Below are 24926 nucleotides of genomic sequence, written 5' to 3' on the forward strand. Positions count from 1 at the left end.
CAAAAAAAAAAAAAAAAAAAGATGGGTGGGGAGAGCTGATGTGGGCAGGGTACTGAGAGCCACACTAAAATCTTCCATTATCACATTTTAGGACCCTACAGCTGATCTTTATTGATATTGTTCAGTTTCATGCATGCATGAGACAGCTGAAATACAGATGTCCAGGGCCTTGCTAGGGACCAACTCACAAGTCTTGCTCCTTACTCTTAGGTGTGCCTTCCATTACATACCTCAACCACATTTCTTGCCAACTCTGTTAGGGAAGTTTAGACTTCTTTATGGATTAGGGACTGTGATGCAGAAAGAAACAAAGGCTCCCACTCCATTGCAGAGACCTCTAGGGTAGTTGAAAACATCAGAGTCCCGTCCTCCACCATGATGCCGAGATGTGAGGAAGGGCAACCACGGAGGGGACACATTTGCAGTCAAGGTCTGAACTAGGACAATGTTGCCCCAGGAGGTGGGGCCATGCAAGACCCTGCTGGGGACTGGACATCTGTAGAGCCAGCTTTTTCCTTCCTGGGTGACCCAGCACATCTCACAGGAGCCCAGAGTCTCTGGTGAGCATCAACTGCCTTTGCTAATCACTCTAGAGTGTTTTGTTCCCCAGTGTGGGGGGCATTTCTGCACCCCTTTCACTGAGCTGAGAGAAGCAGCTGGTCACAATGACCCTGAATATCTAGGAAATCACTGAAGATGGCAGGGCACCCCATGTGTCCACTTTAGCCTCAGGGGTTGCTGGAAGGCAGCTTAAGGCTTTCTTGCCTCCTTTTTCCTTCTTTGAACATCCATTTCCTCTTTTTTCCTTCTCTGGAGGTGCCTGACAGAATTTCTGGTTCCTCAGTGTTGTCTTCTTTGGTCCACGCCCCAGCTCCAAGCCTCTCCTGCGTTCTTCCCGGCCATGCTGCCTGCCTTTCCAGTCACCCTGGAAACCAAGCCAAGCTAAAGTGTTAGGTGGTACCTCCCTGTTTATGGTCTCAACATCATCCTTTGAATTCAGAGCCCTGTGAATCCACAGACCCGGGCTACAGTCCTGGCTCTTCAGCTACTTCCTGTCGATCCTAGGCTCAAGGCTTCTGGGCTCTGCTAAGTTAGCAGGTTGAATTGCCATCTCAGGGGGTTCTTTAGGGTTCCAACATGGAGTGCTTCATCTGATGCCATGTAACAGCTTTCTGTTCTGTCTAGGAATAGGATCTACTCAGGGAGAGAAAGGTACACTGAGAAGGTAAGTGTTTTTGGAATCTCCAAGCCAAAGGAGTCATTGGGGGAGAGCTGGGAAAAAGAGGCAAAGCCTCTCTCTCTCCCTGCGCCCCCTCCATGTGTGTGTGTGTGTGTGTGTGTGTGTGTGTGTGTGTGTGTGTTGGAGATGAGGGGTGAAGGGACAGCAAGAGATCTGCTGGGAAATTTATGGCTAAAGATGCCTGCGTACATGCTCAACGGTGCATGGTGTGAAGTAAGAGAACTGGTGTAGAAGGCAGGGAGACTGTCTATCCCTGGGGATCCCTGCTTTAGCTCTATTGACCTGCCTCAGTCCCCTGGCATCCTAGGAAGAAGAGTTCTCTGGGAACAGACAACTGAGAGTTGCAGAATTGCTGAATAGGTGGAGACTTGCTTTGTGCAACACTCTGCCTGTCTGCTCGTCCAGATGAGCACTTTCCCAAGACCCATCTAACACTTGTGGGTGACTTTGTCCATTTCTATATTGTCACTCACAGCACCCACTAGTTATGTAAATAAAAACAGAGTGGCTACTTGCTATGTGCAAGACATTGGGCTAAGGTCTGGCAATAGAGAGAAAGAAGGAAGCAAGATCTGCTCTCCTGCTGCCAACTCTCGAAGCAGGGCCAACAGTACCCATGTAAGAAATTCAGTATGTAGTGGAGCATGGTGGTACATGCCTGTAATCCCACCACTTGGGAGGCTGATGCAGGAGGACTGCCATGGGTTTGAGGCCAGCCTGGGCTACATCATGAGACCTTTTCTCCAAAAAAAAAAAAAGAAATAAAGAAATAAAGAAAAAGAAATTCAGTATATAATTGCCTGTTGAAATCAGTGCCAAACAATACATAGACTGGTTGTCATAGTGGAGTGTATGGCAGAGAAGAGGGGAATCTAACTTAGATAAGGTGTCAGGCATGATTCCTTTGTAGAGGCGACTTTTACACAGAGATGTACCTGAGTGTTCACGCGAGCTCCTCGAAGGCAGGGACTTTATCTTATTTACTTCTATAGCTCCTGTGCTTACAGTGATGCCTGGCACTTATTATGAAAAATTGGTATCATTTTTATGGTATTCAATGAATGTTTGATGAATAAATAAATAAATGATGTCCTTACAGTGTTTCCTTTAAAGCACTATGTTCTTAATCACATGAGGACAATGATGTCAGGCAAATCTGATATTCTCATGCCCAGCCTGTCTTTATTCCCTCCTTTCTTGTCTGCCATTTGTTTATTTTTGCTCATATCTTCATTGGACATCTCAGATGTGCTCAGTCCAAAAGGGAAAACACACACACACACACACACACACACACACACTCCATTACCAACCACCTCCATTCCTGTGAACACTGCAGCTTTTCTCTGAGAAGCTGTTAAGCACTCTCAAACAGAGAAAACCCCTCATTGACTATCACATGCCTTCTTAAATGATCTTTGTATAGTGTTTTCTTTTTATTGCTTTGTGTAGTTTAACAGCACCAATTGTGATTACTCTAACTTATGATAAAACCCAGATCTATAAAGCTTCTGTTCATTCATTATTTTCCTGTTGTTCCTTCTCAAGCTGTTCTTTTTTGGAATGTAGTGAGAAGGGAGGAGTAGAGGGAGAAGAACACAAAAAAGATATTAGCAAATTAAGAGAAAAACAAATGAAATAGGGGACCACTTCTCCTTGGGTGACAGACACCCTATTAGATGCTGTTAAACAAAACAAATATGCTTTAATACAGCACAAGTAGGTCTTTTATATTTATTCTGAATTGGAAATATAATGCTCACCACTTTAATGGAGAAAGCAGGTAATTGTTCCAATATCTCACCAATTCCAGCAAGTGAGAAAAAAATAATTACTTTGCCAGTTGTTCAATGTACACCCAGATGTACATTGTGTGTACATTTTGAGTATTGGTATGGATAATTATAAACCATAAAACAGCTCCCCACAAAGTGCAGATGCTTTTTCTTATCTGGAAACGTGTTGGAGTTTGGGCACATGAGCTCTAGAGAGGGAAATGTGTACCATGGCTCTTGGAGTACCAAGGCTGTCTGGAATGGAGCTGGTCCCTCTCTCCCCTACCCCTCATGTCTTCCACCCTCCAGAGCCAAAGCTGACCCATCTTTGATCTACCTCTTGCCTGCTCCTACCCTGTCTTCCTTTTCTTGTTAGTTGAGCCTTGTAACTCATCGCACATGTTGGCTCATCTTGCTCACTACCCTGTCTCCTTGGTCATCATCCAGAAGCTGGGGTCAGACACTTGGAGCTTGGGTTTCAGATGCAGTCTGGCTCCTGGCTTTTTGACTCGTCCAATCCCCATGAACCGCGGTTCGGTTTCTCTAATGAGCATTGCCAGCCAGAGAACATGTCTATTCAGCACCACGGACAGAGGCATGCTGCCAGCTCCCACAAATTAGATGTTACTGCGGAGCGCTCTTGTCAAGGCAGTGGTGCTGGTAAGGGAGGGGGTGACTAAGAAAGAAAAAAATAAGTCAGTGAAAGAGATTGATGGGCAGAACACGAGATACACTGCCCCCACCCCTGGCTGTGCTCAGTCATAGGGCTTCCACAAACGAGAAGTGGCTTCTGGAGGCTGCTGCCTTCTTGCAGACAGGCAGTCAGTCGGGGAGGGGACTGCTTCCTGGGCTTAACTGTGCTGGCCTAGCTCTTATCAGACTGTCACCCCCATGGGTGCTGGTGACAGGCCCACAGCTCAGGTCTGTGGTACACATAGAAGTGTGAGTTTTATGGACAAAGGGTTGGGAAGAGTCAGCTGTAGAGCTCAGGAAGCAGTCCCTGGAACTATGTTGTGCTTTATCTCTGGGGAAAGAGATGATGGAGGTGAACTGCCTCCTTCTTGCTTGAATGGGAATGAGGGTACAGGGCCTCTGAGCCTTGGGACAGAGGGCCCAGTGCATGGCAAGCTGGGCTGGTGGGAAGCCAAGGCTTCATTTGTCTGACTTTAATGAATAAATGGCATCCCCAGCCATTGTTTATCTACTTTTGAATCCTGACAAACAGTCTGTGGCATCTGATGAAAAGGGTTATTAGCTGCACAAAGACAGATGGCAGGGGATGGAGAGGATTGGTTCTTTATTACAGCAGGCCCGTAAATGACAGCACTCCTCCCGCATCCCAGCTTCAACGTCAGTGTCAATACCATCCCTGGGTGTTTCATGATCCAGGAAAACCCCAGAGGAGAGACCCAGTGCAAGAGGAAGCCAGAGTGGTCCATGATAACAGGGAGAGGTGGGCCAATAGAGTTAGAAAAGAAGACAGATTTCCAAGTGTAAGCTCTTTGAGAATAAAGACACTATAACTGTAGTATCCTCCAATGTGCTCTGTAGGGTGTTATTTATCTGAATAAGCATTCAAGAAATACGAATGATAGACGAGAAGGATAGAGAAGTTTGGAGTAGGAAGATAACAGAAGTGACTTAATTGGGCTGGGTAAGTTGGTGGGGAACAAAGGTAGGGAAGCAAGCGGAAGAGAAATAAGGAATGCAGAGGGAGGCAGGAAGGTGTCCTAAGGAAAATGCTAGGAAGCAGCATCCTGCAATTCAGACATTAGCTACTTTTCCTGACATTTTACAAAGCGCTTTACAGCAATACTGAATGGTCCACTCTCTTTTCCAAGCTCCCCCAGGTTCCTTTTCTTGGTTCCTCTGTACCATAACAATAGGAAATAGTTTCCTCCCTCCTTGTTCCCCGAGAGACAGTGGGGAGGTTCCCACTGACCTTCATTCATTCTCCGAAACTTGTCCTTGGCCATGTAGCCCAGCACCAGACAGCATCCTCTCTTCTGGAAGCCCAGCTCTGAAAGAGAAGCACAAGCGGGTGAGTTGGGAGTGAGTGGCTGAGGTGTTAGAGGCTGTTCCATATGGGGCTGGAGTGACTGTTCCTAAAACAGACCTGCTTAAGCAACAACAAGAGTATCTATGTATATAATATTTATATAGCACTCACTACATTCTAGGCATAATTTTGTAAGTAACCTTTATCAGATTCTCATCACATCATGTGAGCTATGTACCTTTATTAGCTGCATTTCTTATCATCTCCATTTACAAATGTATTAAGTAAGTGGCCTTAAAGAGCTAGCAGGTGGCAGAGCTGGGACTTTGAACCTATGCTGCCTGGCTGTAGAATCCATGCTCATGAGCATTACTCTGAGCTAATGATGTCCTTTATATCCCAGGTTTGGGACTATGGCCAGACCTCATTGGGACTGTGGTCAGACCTGCTAGAAAAGAGACAGATACAGTTAGTGACATCCAGATGGAATAGTGCAACGATCTATAGTAGGTGACCCAGAAGGAAGACATGATGGAGTGAGTTTGGGAAAGACGCAGGGCCTGAGATCTAGGCAGAACTATTTCTACCTTTTAGATGCATTTGTGGGGCTGGGTGTTCCTGTTCATTCCTATATGAGGCACCATTCAGCATCATTGTTCAACAGTTACATGTATGGATTCAGACCCCAGGGTTGGGATAATTAAGTGATGCAAGGACCCATAGTACTTTGACCCAATGAGACAAACAAAATAGGTCAAATCCCAGTAGCAAATGTGAGGGACTCTCCTCCCTTCCTCTTTCTTTCTTTCTCTTCCACCTTCCCTCCTCTCCCTCCCTTCCTTTTTTATGGTGCATTTTGTAAATCAGTGTCTACTCTGTGTAGGCCTGGAGTACATCTGCCTCAAGAGAAGGCAAGTTTTCCTGTCTGGTATTTATCCTCCAATACTGATTTTTCTTAAATACTTTATGAGTCTGAAGCATTTTCATACTTGTTTTCCCTTTTGACCCTGGCAAGTAGGCAGGTGGGCAGTTGTTACTCATAAGACACAGATTGGAAAACTGAGGCTTAATGATGTTAAATGACTTCCCCTGATTGTTACAGACCCTCCACCTCCACGCTTAGAAATCACACAAATGTGACAACTGCCACAGACTGGGCAAATGGCTATGGGATTTGATGGCTAAAATTGAGAATGTGGTGGTAGCTCCCTCCAGGCCTTGCCAGGATTCCTGGGCACCTGGCTGCTTCATCCTCAGTTTCTCAGAAAAGAAGGGTCCCAGTGAGAGACATGCCACAATGGATCTCTTGGCCGGTCAGTGTCTCCGCTATCAGGGACAGATAGAGTAGGTCCCTTCCTCCTCTTGCATCTCCATCTCCTTCTGCTGTGCAGCCGCACCCTCCCAAGGCAGCAGGATAAAAGGGAGTGTAGAGGCCCATGAGAGGGAGCTAATCAAGCTTGGGGCTCATGCCCCAAGGAAAAACAAAGAATGGCAGGCAGTGGCAGAATGCCACAGCCCAGGGAGTTTGCCCACTTTGATCTCCTGGTTCTTTAAAGGGGCTTATTGACTATCTGTAAAGCGCAGAGGCAGATCTGAGAGCGCCGTTTCCAAAGGCACTTGCTCCTCTTCCTTCCCCTGCACACTCGCTCACTCATCTGAAGGCTCAGCCAACCAGCCCCCACTTCAAACAGCCTCGATTCTCAGGCATCCAAATTGACGATGTTAAGTTCTCCCATCCAAGGCCTTGGCCCTTTCTTCAGGCGCTCCTGCTCTGTCCAGGACCATGTGGATCAAAGCCCCTTTGATGTTTACTTACTATATTTGTGGATTCTTTCTAACAACCACCTCCAAGAATCAGGAATGCAACATGCCAGGAGGGGGCCGGGGGAAGTACAGGCTGCGTGGGTGTGTGTGCGCTGAGCTGCAGCCAGCAACGGCCCCTTGCTGGAGACTGTATTGAAACCTTGGGGTGCAGCGGACAGAGGTTAGCCCATTAGAATTGCAGGCATGTTGTCCATCACCAGAATGGTACAATTGCTGACTATTCCTATTACATTTGCATCAACTTCTGATGACCTGCTAAAGCATATCAGCAGTGGCTCCTAATGAGAAAGGGAATCTGGGTTCCTGGATTGAGCCCAGGAGCGAGCCCAGGGGAGAACTGAGGAAAGAGGACAAAAGATGCTAACTGGATATGGACAGTGTTTTGGTTGGTCTAGGCAGTCTGGGAAATGGGGGGCGGGGTGCAGCAGTTCTCCTAAAGATTATTTAGAGTCGGAGAAACTAATACTGGCTATCCTATGTGACTCAAATGTCAAGTACTAGGGTGTCCCTCAAAGGAGAGGCCACATGTGCACACAGTCATAGGCAGGAGTCTCCCTGACTATGTTTGATTTTTGTCAATGAGCAGGAAAAGAAGTTTTAAAAAACCTGATTAATAAAAGAAATTGAGGACGAGGTAATTTCTCAATGTATTTGGCTCATTTAATTTGACACGTGTGGGTTAGTCTTAATTATTTAGGTGGCTACATTGCAAGGCGCTAATAAGCACACGCAGAAATTTATTAAGTGAGGGGGTTCTTGGACTGAGCCTTTGCAGAGAAGCAGAGAGAAGCCTCTGGGATCTCTGCAAGGAGGAGCAGGTTGGAGGATAAGAGAAGTGAGAATTAGCTACTTTTGCATATATAAAAATTTGGGATGGTCTTTGGAGAGACTTACAGAAGTAAAGCACGGATCACTGAGTCCACATGTGGATCACTGAGTCCACTTCAGTGACAGAAGTAGGGGATGGGAGGAAAATCTGGAAATACAGCTGGGAAGGTGGGGTTTTGTTAAGGACCATACAGAGAACAAGGAAGAAGTAGGAAGTAGCCACTTTGACTTGGGAAACTCCACCAACTAGGCTAATAGATGGTAGAAGACAGAATAGGACAGAAAGAACAGGAACGCATCACTTTGTTAAGACCAACCTGCGGGGTCACCTTCCTTGTCACATGGCCCTGAGTTGGATGGTGGAGTCGGATTACAGGTGCCTGTTTGGAACAACAAGATGATAGGGGCTTCCTTTGGAGAGAAGGCTTTGGGGCCTGCCATCTTTGGCTTTGTCAGTAGCAAAACCACCCATGTGCACAGACAGCATTCATGGAAAATGATTGATACGAATGGAGTCCCGGCTTAAAAATAAAGCTCATAGGGCCGGGGATTTAGCTCAGTGGTACTGTGCCCACCTTACAAGCAAAGGTCCTGAGTTCTATCCCCAGTACAACCCCACACCCAAAAATGAAGGCTCATAACAAAGAAGTTCAAGGTAACCTGCAGATGGGGTGTAGAGGGCACTGTGCAAGGAAAACCGAAGCTTAGGCAGTACTACCAATGCAAGGAAACAGGCACTGGGATTGGGTGTTTCCTAGGGAGAAGGGAAGACAACACCCCAGGAATGCTTGGCCTCTCGACTGTGAACAGCAGAAGGCCCACAGAGCTCCCTTTTCAGCTCTGAGCCGATAACACAAAGCATAGTGCCTGGTACGTGACAAGTGCTCAAGAAAAATCTGCTGACTTGAGGAAAGGACTGATTAAAAAATACTGGGGAATGATTAGCTTTCCCCATCCCAGATCAGAATGACAACAAGTGGGCTTAAACGTAGCACAGAGCATTTAGGTTAGGTGAGGACCACTGTAGAGTGAGTGAAACTTGTAATTCATTAGAAGAGAGAACTGTTTCACAACTAGGGAACATTGTAGGATTTCCACTTGAGAGGAATAAAGAGGGACAACTTTATAAATGGAATAGATTTTTTCAGCCCCAGAGGGTATAGAAGGATCTTTTTCTAGCTTCAGAATTCCTTTACTCTTACTAGTGACAATAATGATACAGTGATACTATTTCACATTTGTGGGATACTTATTTTTTCATGACTGCAACATTCACTGTCTTGTTTGATGCTCACAGAAGCTTTGTGTCCAAGGCAGGGCAGAAATTATTTCCTCCATTTTGGTTTCAGAAACCAAGGCTCAGAGAAGTAAAATGATAAAATGACGAATCGGGGCCAAAGCTTTGGCTGTGGATGGTGTTCAGCCTAGAATTCCTACCTTATTTCTGCCTTAGTTCTCAGGATGAGATATGGGATTTGCAGGGCTGTATCTGCAAGTTGAGTCAGACTAGAGCACAGAGAGCAGACATCAGCGACCTGGGCTAGGGCAGTATCAGGCACTGAATTGTACCTCCAATGGTTTACACACTGATGTCTAATTCCTAAACCCCAAATGGGGTGCTATACAGAGACAGGGACTTTTCAAAGGTGATCAAGTTATGATGAGGTTATGATGCAGTATGACTGGTGTCTTTATAAAGTGAAAATTCAGAGACAGAAATGTATAACAGGGAGAACGCCACATGAACATGAAGACAATCTACAAGGCAAGGAGAGGGTCCTTGGAGTAGGTGCTTCCCTTTCAGCCTCAGAAGGAGCAATCCCACCAACATTTTGCCTCCAGAATTGTGTGAAAAAGCATTTCTGTGGGTGAGCCACCCAGCGTGTGGGGATTTGTTTTGGCAGCCATAGCAAACTCATGAAGACAGGAAGGAAGGAAGAGTTGGTTTCCCATGGGGCTTGGGTATTTCCATTGGTTGTGACTCTCTGGAATGATTCCTGGAGTCACCAAAGTGCCTGGAGTGAACGATATCACACAACAGCTCAGAGGTCTCAACTGATGGGGCAGCAGCCATCAAGACTGTTAAGGCTGGACAGTGCGGTGGGGTAGTAAAGACAAGAAGCAGTGAGAGGTGGGCAGGGAAGGCAGCTATGTGCCTGTAAACTCAGCACTACTCACTGCTGCCCTGGATTCCTCCAGAACTCCTGCTTCCAGTGTGAGGACCAGGCTGGCCAAGACAGTGCTCGCTTATTACTCCATTCAGACACTAATGAGATATCTAGTGACCTCAGCTAGAGCTGGTGAACAAGTGGTAGCCAGCCTCCATTCTCTCCCCATGTCTGGCTGTTCAGTACCTTGGGATGGCTGCTTGTAGGAGGCCTGCCTGTCTTGTCCCCAAGCAGCCTACTCACAATAGTTTGGGTGATATGGTGATATTATCTCACATTTGTGGGACACTTATTTTTTCACAATGTTGTCATATTCACTACCTGATTTAGTTGCTTAAGTCTAACATTTTCTCACCTGAGACTATTAGACTCAGGCATGGCTGCAGAAGTAAGCAGTTTGGTGTGGCTGAGGCAAAGATTTTAGGAGATGAGGGAGGAGACTCAGGCAGGGACCAGATCCTAAAGCAGCTGATGAATCACTACTAGGAATCCTGACTTTTTCCTACACAGGGTTGGGAATCTAAGAAAAGTGCTAAGCACAGGAAAGAGAGAGGCCTTTCTCACATGGAATAAAGATCACTTCAGCAGCAGTAAATATGACAGACAGAGGAGATGAGTCCTGAGAAGGGCAGCAGCTGGGAGGCTATTACCCTACTCCAGTGAGGGATGATGGCTTTACATCTGCTTCCCCTTCCTGCTCTCTGAAGATAGCTAGAGATCAGCAAGCAAGTAAAAGAACACTGTGCTTTCTCAGGGGGACAACTTAGCCTTCACAGCCCCACCACCTCACCACAGAGAGCAGTGCAGGGACTGAAAATAGCTCAGATTCCCCAGATGGTGCGTGAGACGCTATGGAGAAGACTCCAGCTGGACCTGGTTCAAGTCACCGGGAGGCCATGGATGCCTCCAAACTGAGAGAGCTGGCCGAGGCTGTGCAGCTGCACTTAGCAGTGAGCGGGCCTTGGGGCTTCCCTGACCTTCAGTGATCTTATCTATGAATTGTTGATACTGAGACTTCTTGCATGATGAGTATGAAAATCCAATGAGCCAATATGTGTTGACAAGTGCCTAGAATGAAGTACCTAATAATGGTGGGTTCAATAATTAGAAACAAAACATCAGAGGGGAGTCTAGAGATCAAGTTCACTCTCCCTCCTGTTATTAACAGATATGGAAGTGGAGAGGCAAGGAGGTGGAATGACTTCACAGGGCCATGCCACGAGCTGTCAGGTGGTGCTCTTTTGGGTCAGGGTGGTAGGCTCAAGTCAGGTGCACTGGAAAGGTGAAGGAAGCCAGGAAGACCAGGCTATAGCAGGAGAGGCTAAGGGAGGAGACTGTTGGGAATGGACAGGAAATGGTTAGTCTGAGAGATGTTCTTGGAAGATATGATGGCACTTAGTGATTGAGTGGCTTGAGCAGTAAAAAAGGGTGCAATAATGACTATGACATCTCCTGTCAGAAACATTGGAAGGAGCTTGAAACCTACATCAGGTTAAAATGGAGTGAGGACAGAGGAAGCTGATAAGGTCATGAGGCGCTAATGGTGCATTCTGGGCCGTCCTGTGTGTGATGGTGAATCTCTGCTGTCAACTTGATTGGGCCAAGAACCTCCCAGGCAATTAGTAAAACACACTTCTGGGTGTGTCTTTGAGGGTATTCCCACAGACAATTGACATTTCAAACTGAGGGGAAGATTTGCCTGAATGTGGGAGGCAATATTCAATAGGCTCAGGGCCCAGATGCGAAAAAGGAGGAAGGGAAAAACCCTCCAGTACATGCTCTTCTCTCTTTTTCTACCTCCTGTCCAGCCTGAGAACAGTCACTATGCTCCTGCCATGATGATTCTGCTTCACCAACATCTCAGAAGCAACAGAATCAAGTGACCACTGACAAAACCTATCAACCATGAGCTAAAAGAAACCTTTCTTCCTTTAAGTTATTCTCAGGTATTTTGTTACAGCAACAGAAAGCTGGCTAATACTAAATAAGCTGTATTTGAGGTGAGGAAGTTCCCAAATGGAGAGACCCACATGATAACATAAGCAGGAGTTTCAGTCTGAAGAAAAACACTGGGCAAGGAGGTTGAGACAAGGTCTTGCTCTACTGTCCAGGCTGACCTTAAACCTGCAAGGTAGCTTAGGCTGGCCTTGAACTCCCAGTCCTTCTGTCCTAGACTCCTAAGTCTGGGGTTATAGATGTGTTCCATCACATCTGGCTCTGGAGAAACACATGTTTAACCAGCTCCATTGACCTTAACAAGGAATATCTTGTGGAGAAATAGCTGTGTGGTGCAATGGGTAGGCTCTACTACAAATGTTTATCCCATTCTCCACAATCAGCATGTATTAATACAGTTGACCAGAATTAAATCCATCATACTCATCGAGAAGTTGCGTATACAAGTCACAAATACGTAAGGAAAGTTTCCTATTGCAGTGCGATAATAATCTGTTGGTTATATAAGGCATACAGAGGTTGAACATTCCTTATCTGAATGCTTGGTACCAGAAGTATTTCCAATTTCAGAGTTTTAGGACTTTGGGAATATTTGTACCATCTCTACCTGTTGAGCAACCCTACTAAGAAACTCCAAACTTTGAAATGCTCTGAAACTTTCAAATGTAAAATTTCTGATTTTGAGCACTTTGGATTATAAACACTCAACTTGTACTTGAGATGAGGTTGTGAAAGTCCAAGATGAATAACAGTTTGGTAAAGAAGGTGTGAGGCAGCATGCAAGTTACTGGCACATGAGTGGTGGTCCTGGCTGCAGGGGTTAGAGGAAGCTGGAGCTCTAGCCTGTGGGATGGTGAGGGATGCCTGCACAACAGGCTCCAAAGGCAGGAGACACATCCAGAATCTCCTTTCTATTGGGTGTCTGATTGGATGATTGTGTTGTCAGTGATTGCCCATCACAACCACTGAGAGCCATCCTGCTAGCTAGAGTCCTGTGTGGGGAAAATTTTCACCTTAACTCTGCTAAACCCCTGCTTTCTACCCTGATTTTACCTAGTTCCATTTTCAGCATAATTACTCACATTCCAGGCAATAATGATACCCATAAATCATGGAAAGATCACTATTTTCTGATCAACTTCTACAGTAAAGTGACCTGATGTGAGAATTAGGAAAGGTTTATTAATCCTGAGTAGCACCTGGCTCTGGCCCTCTAGGACAAGCAATAAATGTTTAATAGCCCAATAATACCTGTTTCATAATTTTTGAGTCTCATTGCTTGTTAATCTAAGTTTATTAAAGAACTATAAACTTTACATTGTTGTAAAGACATAATTGCTATTTCATAGCTTATTTAATATGAGTTAATTATATTAGAGCAAAGTTTCCCATTCATATTAAGTATCAATTAGTTGTTTTAAACTATTGATTTGTATTTAATTAACTATGCTATTACATACCAATTATATTCTTAAAAGAGAAACTTGAAACAGCTGTGGTCTTAAATTAAGTTTTAAGAATAATGAATTACATTAAAAGTTCATGCTGTATTATTGCCTTTTAGGAAGAGTTGACAATCATTTGTGATCATTCCAAAAAGGTTCTATCACCACCAGCCCATCCTCACTCACTCCGATGGGAAACAAGGGTCCCTGCTGATCAATGCCTTCCTTGTGGCTTCATACAGCAATATTAATGGGTGACAGTGGGGTAGCCCTTTGCTAGGCCTGCCCTGTTTAGTTTCCCTCAGCCTTGCCATTTCCTGGCTGGCAGAGCCCTATGCATTGCATAGCCAGGCAGAAACCATCAGCAGCAGCTCCTCACCGCCAGCTGTGGAGTCTACAATTGCTTGTGTTGCTATTAGTCCTGGGCCCCATGTGCCTGCAGGAAATCTGGATGCCTATGTGGTCATCATTCCTTTGGTTTCTCTGCTTCTCTGCTCTGCTGGCCTAAGTCTGTGTCTTAGGGAGCAAACAGAGCTGACACTGACTGAGTAGCAATGGGTGTGTAAGTTCGCTCACCACGTTTCATCTTCATGGCAACCTTATGAAAAATAGATATTATCAACTCAGTTATTATAAAGAAGTTGGCATTATTATTATTATTATTACTATTATTAGTGCTGGAAATGGAACTCAAGTTCTTCCACATTCCCTCTGAGCTACATGCCCATTCCAGAAACTAACATTTTAGTTTGCCCAGAGCTCCACAGCTGGTGAGCAATGGAGTTGGAATAGCTCTGTCTGTCTGGCTCCCTGCTTGGTGCCTTGGGCTGCACTTGGTTCACACTCTCTGCACAATATAGCTCCTCACCAATTCTGAGTCTCAGCCCCTAGGGCTGCCTCTCTGAGACTTTGCCTAGCTTTTATCATCCTTCTTTCAGGATGACTGGACTCTAACCTTACACACTGCCTGGATCTTTCAACTTATGAACTGCCTGGAATTCCAATGTGGCCACCAACTGACTCAGAGTGTGGCCTTCCTCTGGGATATATGTTCATAATAAGGACGCAAGGTTGGCAGTATCGCACCCTTGCACACTGAAATTGGGATACTGGTGCTCCCCCTCCAGCCATGCCTTGTCTTTCTCTATGGTTAGCATCTATATGGGGCCAAGCCCACTGCATTCACCATTGTAATTTAAGTTGCCAGGTACTAGTTGCTTGTGCTTCATTAGTCTCTGGGCTAAGCATTTTGTATGAATTATCATCGTTAATCCTTGTCAAAACTCCACAAAGTATTCCTACTTGCCAGAAGAGCAAACTGAGGACACAAAAGGTTAAATAATATTCTCAGGGCCATACAGCTAGCATGTGTTGAGACCAATAAAACTAATTGTAAAGACATGCTTTGGATTGCCAGAACAGTCACTTTGTGAAAAGGGTGTGGTGGGTTAACAATGTTGGCTGAAGAATTTCATGGGAAACAATTCTATCACATATGCAGGAATGCCTCAGCTCATCTCTGAATTAAAATGTCTAATCCCAGTAGGTCAGTTTCTCCATGGAGGAACATAACAAAAATGGGATCATGAAAGCCACTCCAGCCTCCCTGCCCCATGGGTAAGTCTACTTACCCTATGAGATACTATGGCTGCTGAGGACCATATGCCTGGAAGGCTCTTAGATGTTTCCTAAGAGAAAGTTAGAAGTTGGTGTCTAATTTTTGAATGGGGCCAGGTGCACGACAAATGTACCCTGCCCCAGGGAGGCTCAGCCTGGTACATTCAGTCAATCATGGATGGGAGTCTAGGCAGAAAGAGGACATTTCTTTTTTTTTTTTTTCTTTTGTTCTAATAGGAACAACAGAGTCCCCTGAAGACTAACAATGAGGGCAATAAGGGAGTCAGTAGAGTCCCACCCTGCTGCCATGTACCTCTGCCCCACTCTCTGTACTTTTCTTGAGGCCCAGAATCAGAGGCCAAATCAGGAGGCTGTAAATATAAGCCTGACTTTGGATTTACTCTTCATACACATTAGTGAGAATATGAATGATTTGCCCTGCTGTCTAGGGGAGACTCAGGGAAGTTGAAAAATTTTTCTGAATTTGCTCAATTGGGAAGTAGAGGGTCCAGGATTAACACCCACACCTATTTAGTTCCAGAGCCCAGGCCCATCCTCTTCCCCCAGGATGCAGTCTGAGTGTCCACGCTGCCCAGGGACCAGCAGAGACAGTGTGGATGGGAACATCCTTTGGAGGTGCTGGCTGTTGGTTGAGGGCATTGCTGCCTGGTGGTCAGGAGCAGGGAGAAGCCCTCACAGGAGTCCAGGGGGTGGGGGAAGTAGGGAGGTGGGCAGGGAGTGGTGAGAGAATAAAGGGTGGATAGTACTTGCCTGCTCTGGGTGGGTGGGCAGCAAGGGAGAGGTCATATTTGGGATGTGCTTATAAACACCCATTTATGGCCCAAATACAATGCAAACGCAGATGATGAACTGAGAGGGTCCCATTAGAATTTATCACCTTAGGTGGGTAGGAATATTAAGCCTGTGCCTTTGAGCCCCCTGTGTCTCACTGGATAAGGTTGGGTGGCGAGAGATGTCTGTTGTCCCTTGCTACAAGGAGGAGGGCAGAGAGAGGGAAAGAGGCTCTGAAAAGGTGGGGGTATGAAGTTTCCGGGAGCTTTGTGCAGAAGCAGGCAGGCTAGGCTCCTGTGACCCATGTAGGAAAGCAGAGCAGGACAGAGGTCAGGGATGACAGCAGGATACCAGCCCGGCCAAGACATGTCACAGCTGCCTCACTGCAGCCCAGTGGCCCTGACTAGCCTTGCCTAGCCACACATGCATGATCCTTGTGGTGGGAGGAGGATGGGATGAGTATGCAACACTCCTGCTCTGCCTCTTCTCCCTGGTACATTTCCCAGGCTGGACTGTTCTCTAGGCGGCCCTCACTCTGGGGGCCAAGGCTGGCAGGGAGCAGAGGATGTGGTGAGACCCTTAAACTCCAGGGCAGAGCAAATGCCAGGCAGTTGCCCGCTCCCCTCACCCATCCCAGACTACCTCTAAGACAGGGAAGCGAGCAGCAGGGTGAGGAGAAGGCCCTGCAGAACAGGCAGGGAACCCTGCTGTCCCTCCATTATAGAAATCCTCCTTGAGCCTTACACACTCCATTACAACTCTGTATCTTATAATTAAATTGAATCTGCCAGTTACCTCTCAGCACGGCAGCAATTCAAGCTCATTGGAGGCTTTCTTTGTTTATTTTTGCTTATTTATTTATTTAGTAATTATTTATTTAGCTATCCATATAGCTAGATGGAGGCCCCAGCCCAATGTTTCTTTTGCCCTCAAAACACAGGAAAGCTCAAATGCAGTCTCTTCTACTTTGTGTTCAGGAACCAGAGGGGGTAAGTGGGGACAGAGGGGCTCAGCGGATCCACATAGAGGGAATCTATCTCCAGGGCAGGGTCAAAGTGGCTCTTTGCTGCCAGGCATGGGTTGGATCCTGGCCTTCATTCTACCAGCCCTGTTCTGGCCACAGATACCTATGAAAGGCCCACTAAAGCTCCGTGGAAGGTCTTTGGAGGTCCTCTCTCCAAGGGCCTCAAGGTCCTTCGGGACTAGAACACAGGTCAGAGAATGTGGAAACTGGGTTTTGGGATTGGGAATTATTAGCAAGTGACATACCTGAAGGGCTTTGCCATCCAAGAAGCATTCACCAAATACACGTTCTCCCAACACAACAGTACCCAGAAACATTCACTGAGGGTTAGAGAGGCTCCGTAATTTGCCCAAAGTCATTGAGCTGCTAAGGACAGAGCTGGTATTTGAACACAAGTCTTGTGGAGGGGGATAAAACCAAGCCCTGTACTTCCTCAGAACCCCAGATCCAAGCTCACAGCTACAAAAAGCAAAGTCCCTTTATTCTCTGTAGTGATAACCTTTCTGCAGTGAGGGGGTGAAGGAGAGTCTGATAGCTTTGATTGGGGGCCGGCGATGTAGCCCAGTGGCGCTGCACCTGCCTGGCAAAGGCAAGGTCCTGAGTAGGATTCCCAATACTGGGGGGAAAAGAAAGTCCACACTGATAGCTTTGATTAAGGAATCAGCTTCAAACAGATCCAGGGGAGTGATTCTAAAGAAGCAGCCATCACTTAATAAGAACATTAAAGTTTACTTACCAGGAGGCTGGCCCAGTGGGAGGCTGATTGCTAATAGGCGTGCTGAGGGCTGCTCAAACCTGGCACATCAATAGCTGGGACCCAGAGAGATGACCCCATAGGGAGTCATACCCCCAGTGGCCCCCACCAGAGTAGAGGACAAAGGTGGCTGGGAGTGTGTGTGTGTGTGCATACACACACTCATGCTCATGTACTGCAGTGGGAGAATGAGAAGGAATCCAGACTTAAGCTGACACTTTTTACTTAACCCTCCCTTGAAGAACAGTACATATTCACAACTTTTCATGAGCAGCAGCTGCTAATGGCAGCAAATTCTTCTAATGCAACCCTGGAGCCTCTTGTAACCTGCAAATTCTAGAAGTACAGAATTACATTCTTTTTTTATTCATTGTTTAAGGTTCCAGTGAGTATTTGGGATGCTAAAGAGGATCTACTGTCCTGGAACCCACTGGGCAGTGTGATAAAACAGCTAAAATGTATTACCAGGTACGCTGTGAAGCATTTTATGCAAATTATCTCATTTAATTCTGATGCTGACTCCAAGAACTGGAACAATCCTAACTGTACAAGTGGGGAAACTGAGGTGTGGGACGATTAAATGTCAGCTTGTCTGTAAAATGGCTGAGCTAAAACTTGAAGCTGGGCCTGAGTGCTGTTAAATCCAGTTCCTTTTCCTGGTTGTGGATTTCTTCCCCTCACAAATCTTCCTCCTACCTACCCTTGGGGGTGATAAGCTAGGCAGCTGTAGGAGCTTCAGAGAGGGGACACTTCCTCAGTGTTCCTCACACGTGTGCTAGGCAGTGAGTGGAATGGGGTCTCCTGGCTCCTCAGAGGTTGCTGAGTCGGGGAGCCAGCTTCCAAGTCCTTTCTGGCTGGGGTCACAGGGATGGTTGGTGTCAGAGACAGGGAGGCAGCAGAGAGAAGCTCAGGCACAGTTGCTTCTCTGAGAATAAGTACCTGGCAGCCCACCTTGGCTGCCTCCCTCTTCCCCTCTGTGCTCAGTGCTAGAGGCTGAGCTCACAGGTAGACACATTGGAGGGCCCTTCTGGGGTCTTCACTGTTTGGGAAGATGCTAGCCTGATGCCGGAGAGCTGGCTCTACTCTAATTAGTCGTGTGATGTTCGGGGAGTGCCGCCTAAGTATTTGGAGCCTCCATTTTCCCATTTGCAAAATAGATTGAATCAGGGCAGGGGAATCTGCCTGAAGCACTCTAGGGGCTACAACAGGGGGTTCTAACACTTCTGAATATGCATCCAAACTGAACATGTATGTATCTTTCTTTAGAGAGTACTGCAGTTTTCATTATTCCTGGAGGGAGTGATGCCCCTCACTCCTACCTGTCTTAGTCCACTGGGCTATAGCAGTGAACAGCATAGAGTGAGCTTCTTATAAACAGCAGACCGAATTCTGCGCAGTTCTGAAGGAAGTCAAGACCAGATATCTAGGGGAGGTGCTCTCTGATTCATAGACAGGATCTTTTTGCTGTGTCCTCACATGGCAGAAGGAACAAATAAACTCCCTCAGATCTTTTTTTTTACACATCACTAATCTCATGCATGAGGGCTCCCTGCCTTCTAAAGGCCACCTCATTCTACTATTATCTTGGGGGTGAGGATTTCAATACATGGATTTGGGAGTGACACAAATGTTAAGACCACAGTAGTCCTCCAAATAAGAACCACCACCAAAAGGATTTCTGTAATCCCATAGCTTAGGGTTTGTTGGGTCCTAAGACCTCCTCTTTCTTGACAACTGACTTATTGATAAAGCTGACCATACAAACTGAGGGCCGTGGGAAGAATCCCAAGGACTGCTTAGCAGAGTAACATTTTCCTGAGCATTGGGAGCTCCCTGGACCAGCAGCCTTCCTAGGGAAAGACTTCCCAGGGGACACTGGGCCTTCCTCTTCAGTGAAGGCTGGGAGAGGAACCATGGGGGCTAGAAGCCAGGGGATGACTCTGCGGGTGTTTCTGAGACATAGCAACTCATTCTGGTCTTACGATGTTTGTACTAGGTTAACCCACCTTTTTGGGGGGGCGTGTTTTCTTATGCTTCTGGTCCTGTGTACATATTTGATCTTGGGCATTAGTCAGAAATATCATAGAATGCTAGCAATGGGAAGGAACCTCAAAAGTTGTCCCATCCAACCTTGTTGAGAGGAGAAAACAAAACTCACAGAAGAGAAGGGATCTTCCCAGGGTCACCCAAGAAGAGATGTCCTTCTTGGCCTTCATGTTCCTTGAAGAGTAGAGAAGGCCACCCAACTGACCTCCGTAGTCCATTTCCTGAACTAACCCTCCCATGGTAGGGCTAGTCATGTGTGTTGTTCTGAGAATGTGTCCTGCTGATTCCAGTTCCTTATCCCTATCCTTGCTATTCCTTCTACCAGGTATGCTTGTGACTTCTCTCTTATTACACTCATACTTCAAGAGCCTCATAAGATGGTCTTCAAAACAACCCATTCCTCTGACAACAACTGACCCCACTGCCTCATAAAGTCATCCCTTGGGTATCACTTTGGGACAGGTTTCAGTACATCCCACCCAGGAGACACCAAAATCCTCAGATGCCCCAAGTCCCTTACATAAAATACTGCAGTATTTGCATAGAATCTGTGCATTCCACCCATGCACTTCAAATCATCTGTAGATTACTTATAATACCTCACATGCTGTAAATACCTTGTAAATAGTCCTTAGACTGCATTATTTATGGAATGATAAGAAAGAAATGCCTGAAGGTGTTCTGTACAGATGCCATTTCCCCCCAATATTTTCAATCTGCGGGTGGCTATGGATGAGAAACCCAGGATACAGAAGCTGACTGTGCAAACTTTCTCTATGAGGCATCCCCCAGATGTGGCCTTGATTCCTTGTTCTTTGCATCACCCTTCTGGAGTGAGAGGTAGAGAATATCTCGATTGACTTAGCAAGTGTAGTACCTAGCACAGAGCCTGACAGGTGGTAGATGCACAGTGAATACTCATGTGTTACGGGTGACAGATTGCCATTTGATTCCCCTTCAGAACCCTGGGGATCAAGGTAAGGGCTCAATTCTGAGAGTTTTTCTGGTGGCTTGAGAACAGGACTCTGCAGAGCTCTGACCTCGCACCTTCTCTGCCATTGTTTGTCTTTTCACAAAAGAAGAAAACATGCCAAAAGTCAGTGACAGGCACAGGTTTGCTTTATGTGTTAACCTTCCAGACACTCAGGTTCTCTTCCTTGAAGTTTTTCACTTATTCACGCATTCACCATTTGTTGACAGCTCGGTGTGAGTTCTGGTTGTTATAGATATTGTGGAGCAAGACAGACAATGCTTTTTGCCTTCCTGAGCTTCTCTTTTAGACAATATCTATTTAGCTTCTTTTTTTTTTTTTCCCTGAATGCAACTTAGTCATGGAAGTTTCACATGGGTTTTGACAAGTTTTTCACATCTCTGGACCTCCACATCTCCATGTACAAAATGCTGTCATTGAAGCCCATGTTTAGTGGGTAGTGTCTCACCCAGCATGCCGCAACCTGCATATAGCTGGGCACTACCACTTGGTCTGAATGCAGTGTACACACAAGTGTAAGCTTATTCATGTAGCCCTTGTCTTCCCCGGTGCTTGTTCTAGGGCACATTGAGAGGACCTTTTTAATCTACTGGGGAACAAGAGATTCCTGAGGCCCAGTGTGGTTCTCTGTGTTGGAATGCAAAAGAAGGGACAAGGGATCAATATTTCCTGAGCAGTCACCATGTGCTTGGCATCTCTACACATATAGTGATGACTTCACTCTACACCAATTGGCGAGGGAATTGTTACATTCCTACTCCTTGGACAGAGAGTTAAGGATCAGAGAAGCTGAAGGCTGGCTTGCTCAGAATCCTGTACAAGTGAGCAAAGGAGTGGCTGAGGTCCAACCTCTGGAGGGAGACAGAAAAGAATGCTGCATCCCTCTTTCAATAAAGGGTTTGGCTACATGTTTGTCTTGGCAGTGTTTCATATCGACCCGGTGTGTGGCACATGGAATTAAGTATGCAATTGGGTTGTCTTTAAAGGATGTACATTTTCTTGAGAATCAATAAGCCAAGTGAGTTTGGGTCTAAATTCATCAAAATGTCACCTGAAACAAATTTAGTCTCTGGTCTTTTGTACTGAGGACAGGTCAATGGCAGGGGTTGGCAGCAGGACCGAGGGAATGCCAGGTCTCTTGGGAAGAAGGTCTGGGGCACCCATTGAACAAGTGTGAGTCTATTATGCTGGGTAGATGAGGGGTTCTTACTGTCAACCAGTATTCTAAAAGCTCTCCTAAACATCACCCTTGCCAAAGAGCATTTTATGGAGAGTAGTTGAGAAGTGACTATCCAGTTCTAGGTTTTTCACAGAGAAGGAGGTGTGAGGTCACTCAGTCCTGTCATCACACCTAGTGCAAGATCCCCTCCATGGCAACTCTCAGAAATAGTTACATGACTTCTCCTTGGATCCTTCTAAAGACAGGGACCTCATTACTTTCCATTATGTGCTGTTTATATTTCTGAGAGCTAAAATAATTTTAAAGTTCTTTTATATTGAACTCACATATCCTTTACTGCCCTACAACTTTGACTCATTAGTCCCAGACTTGCATAATGGGACCACATAGAATGAGACTGATCCTTCTTTCCTCTAGCTACTCAGAAGTTTAGCAGACAATGTCTTTTTTTCCCTCAAGAAATATCCTTTGAGACATTCGTAGCCTGGGATGCTTGTAGCACAAGAAATAACCCAGGCTATCCTTTGCTAATTTAAGGCCTTATCTTTTTTCACTGGCCTTTTGTCAGCATCTCATGAAGAAAGAGGAAGGCGAATGGGAGGTCACTGGTGAAGGGGCTTAACTCATGGGCCTACAAAAGGAAGGGAAATGACCTTGGGTCTTGGTTTGGATATCCATGGGTATTGTGTCTACATGCCAGTACAAGTGATAGTGTGTATGCACACACGAGGATGCAGTAGACAGTGAGTGTTGCAGATGTGTGAGCCCACGTGGGCACATGGGCAAGTGTACACATGTGTGTACACGCTGCTGTGTGACCCTGTGAGAGAGAGTTCTTGGACTATATGTGACATGCTGTGACTGGATGGTAAGATTCCACACCTCTGACAGACACCCTTGCTCCTTACATCTTGAGGACCAGCCAGGTCCTTGGAGATGTAAAGCTCCAGCCTCTTACATAACACCACTCTGGGCTTGCTGACTCCAAGTTGGAAGTCGGCTGTTGTACATCAAAGGTGTCTGTGAGCAAAGGTCTACATAGTGAGACACTTTTAATGGATTCTCTCATTTTATCCTCACCGCTACTAGACACAGGAGTTTCTCTCCCACTGAAATTATAAAGACACTGAGGACCAGCAAGGTGCCATACTCATCTGAGGCCACACTGGAGAGCAGAAAGACTGGATCTGGAAGAAAACAAAGCCCATGCTCTGTCCGCCTATACATTCCGCCTCTATGAAGGTCTCTCCTCTCAAGCTTGCCGATGTCTCTGTGACACTCTCCCTTCCCACCAGCCTTGGATGGCCCTGGACAGTGAACAGGAAGTCCAAACATCTAGCAGGAGGGAATGTAGGCTCCAGGGGGCTCCTCTAAGAATCCTTGGGGGTCCACTGCTTGACTGTGTGGCAGGGTAGTTAGTTCCCAAATACAGATGAGTGGAACAGCCATTTTCTTAACCATTGAGGCTGGGAGCCTATACCACTCTGCCAATTATGACTTGCTTGGGTACCTGGGGCTGCAGTTCCTCATTTTCCTAAATCCTCCTGCCTGCTATCTAAGCTGTCTATCCCATTGATTTAGTTATTAGATTTCTACCAGGCCTTTCCTCAGCTGAGCATTCAATGTCCCCAGAAAGCACTCTCTAAGTCAACCAGTAATTTCTCTTATGAACAAGAAGGGGCACAGGATCAAGAAAGAGGGCAGCGGAAGGGGAGAACTGAAGAGAGAAAGAGAGGAGGAGCGGGAGTGAGAGAGGGAGAAAAACAGGACAGGACATAAAAGAGGTAAATGCAGCTCCAGACCCAGAAGGGGAGCTCATGAGTAGGTCACGTCATTCTGTACACTTGGATTTACCCTTGAATCTGGACAATTCTTCTGGGTTATCACTGCTGGTCTGCATCAACCTCAAACCCTACTCTGCTCCAATGATCCCTCCCTGTTCTCCAGTAGTGTATCAAGTTTTTCTGTTTATGTATCTGTTTGCCTCCTTGGATGGTGAAGTCTTTAAAAGCAGACCCTTGGCACTTGTCACTGTGCCTGGTCCACAATAGGAGATTAGTATGTATTTCCTGAATGAGCCAGTGGTAGAGGAAAGCTAAAAGAATAAGGCACACTGGACTCTACTACAGCCCCATCCTCCGGAGGCCCCCATAGCTAAGGAGATAGGACACAAATGCTAAGGGACACCAAAGCCACCAAGACTGGACTGGTCTGAGGATCTTCATGGAGGAGGTGGGACTAGACTGCCCCACCTAGAATGCTGGGGACTGGTCAGCTGTAGAAGGGGCATGGAGGGTATTGTAGGAAGGTGGGAAGGCATGAGCCAAAGTTCGGGTACGGATGGGCAAGTGGGGGTATTGTGTATGGCAAGAGGGCAGGACCTGTGTAGGGAAGTCTAGAAAGGGAGGTTGAGGCAAACTGTGGAGGCTTTTGATGCAGAGGGTGGAGCTTGGCATTTTTTTCTCTTCTAGTGATGGATAATCTCCAGCTTTACCAGGTCAAACGCAGGTGTGGGACACCTTCACTCACAGCTCTCCTGTGAGTATTCTGTGGGCAGTGGTGGTACGTGTGACATGCATCCTAGAAAAGCTGGGAATGCTCTGCCCCATTTGCCCCTGTGACTCTGAAGAGGAAGAGCCAGCCCAGGACTGCTGCAGCCTAACCAAACCTCCACTATCCTCTGGCCCTGCTGTTCTAGGATGGGCTTCTCTCCCTCTCCCTTGACATTCTAGTCCTTAGTTTCCCTTGTCCCACAGTGGCCTCTCTTTTCAGTCTCTGCATGTGCTTCACATAGAAATCGATCCTCTGTACAGATCTGCATCCTTCTGACATTCATGTAAACACTACACCCGAGCTCCTGAACATGTCCCACAAAATGCTCACAGAAAGAACAGGAAGGACAATTGTTGTGTGATTGCAGGGTTGGTGACAAAGCCAAACAGGGACCCAGACGCTTTAGGCTGCCTACTCACTGACCTGGTTATCAACTATAATTTTACTGTGGTTTGAGGGTTTAGCAGTGGTCGCACTATATTTATTTTGGAAGACTTGCAGTTGTTTATTTTTTGTTAATTGACACCTAAAAGTCATCTATATTTATGTTGTATAAGATGTACACACTGTGGAGTGTCTAAAGCAAATTAATTAATATACATATATTATTTCACATATTTATCATTTTTTGGTGGTTGAGAACATTTAAAATCTATTCTAGCTGCCTGCCTGCCTGCCTGCCTGTCTGCGATCACCCGGCGGCGTGCGTGCGAGCTCCCGGCCTGCGCGGGAGC

The 24926-nt window shown here is 46.3% G+C and overlaps 1 protein-coding gene across 6 annotated transcripts in view; it reads right to left on the reverse strand.

Moving 5' to 3' along the window:
* Kirrel3 (kirre like nephrin family adhesion molecule 3) overlaps nt 1-24926 on the reverse strand; it is a 569052-nt gene that overhangs the window by 118182 nt on the left and 425944 nt on the right. For all 6 annotated transcript variants that reach the window (XM_010628629.2, XM_010628628.3, XM_010628633.2 and 3 more), the window contains one exon: nt 4958-5035. In XM_010628629.2, the coding sequence (XP_010626931.1) occupies nt 4958-5035 (78 nt within the window). The remainder of the gene's footprint in view (nt 1-4957; nt 5036-24926) is intronic.

This window comes from Fukomys damarensis, unplaced genomic scaffold (genome assembly GCF_012274545.1).
Source record: "Fukomys damarensis isolate Sample0158 unplaced genomic scaffold, DMR_v1.0_HiC HiC_scaffold_16, whole genome shotgun sequence".
Classification (NCBI taxonomy): Eukaryota; Metazoa; Chordata; class Mammalia; order Rodentia; family Bathyergidae; genus Fukomys; species Fukomys damarensis.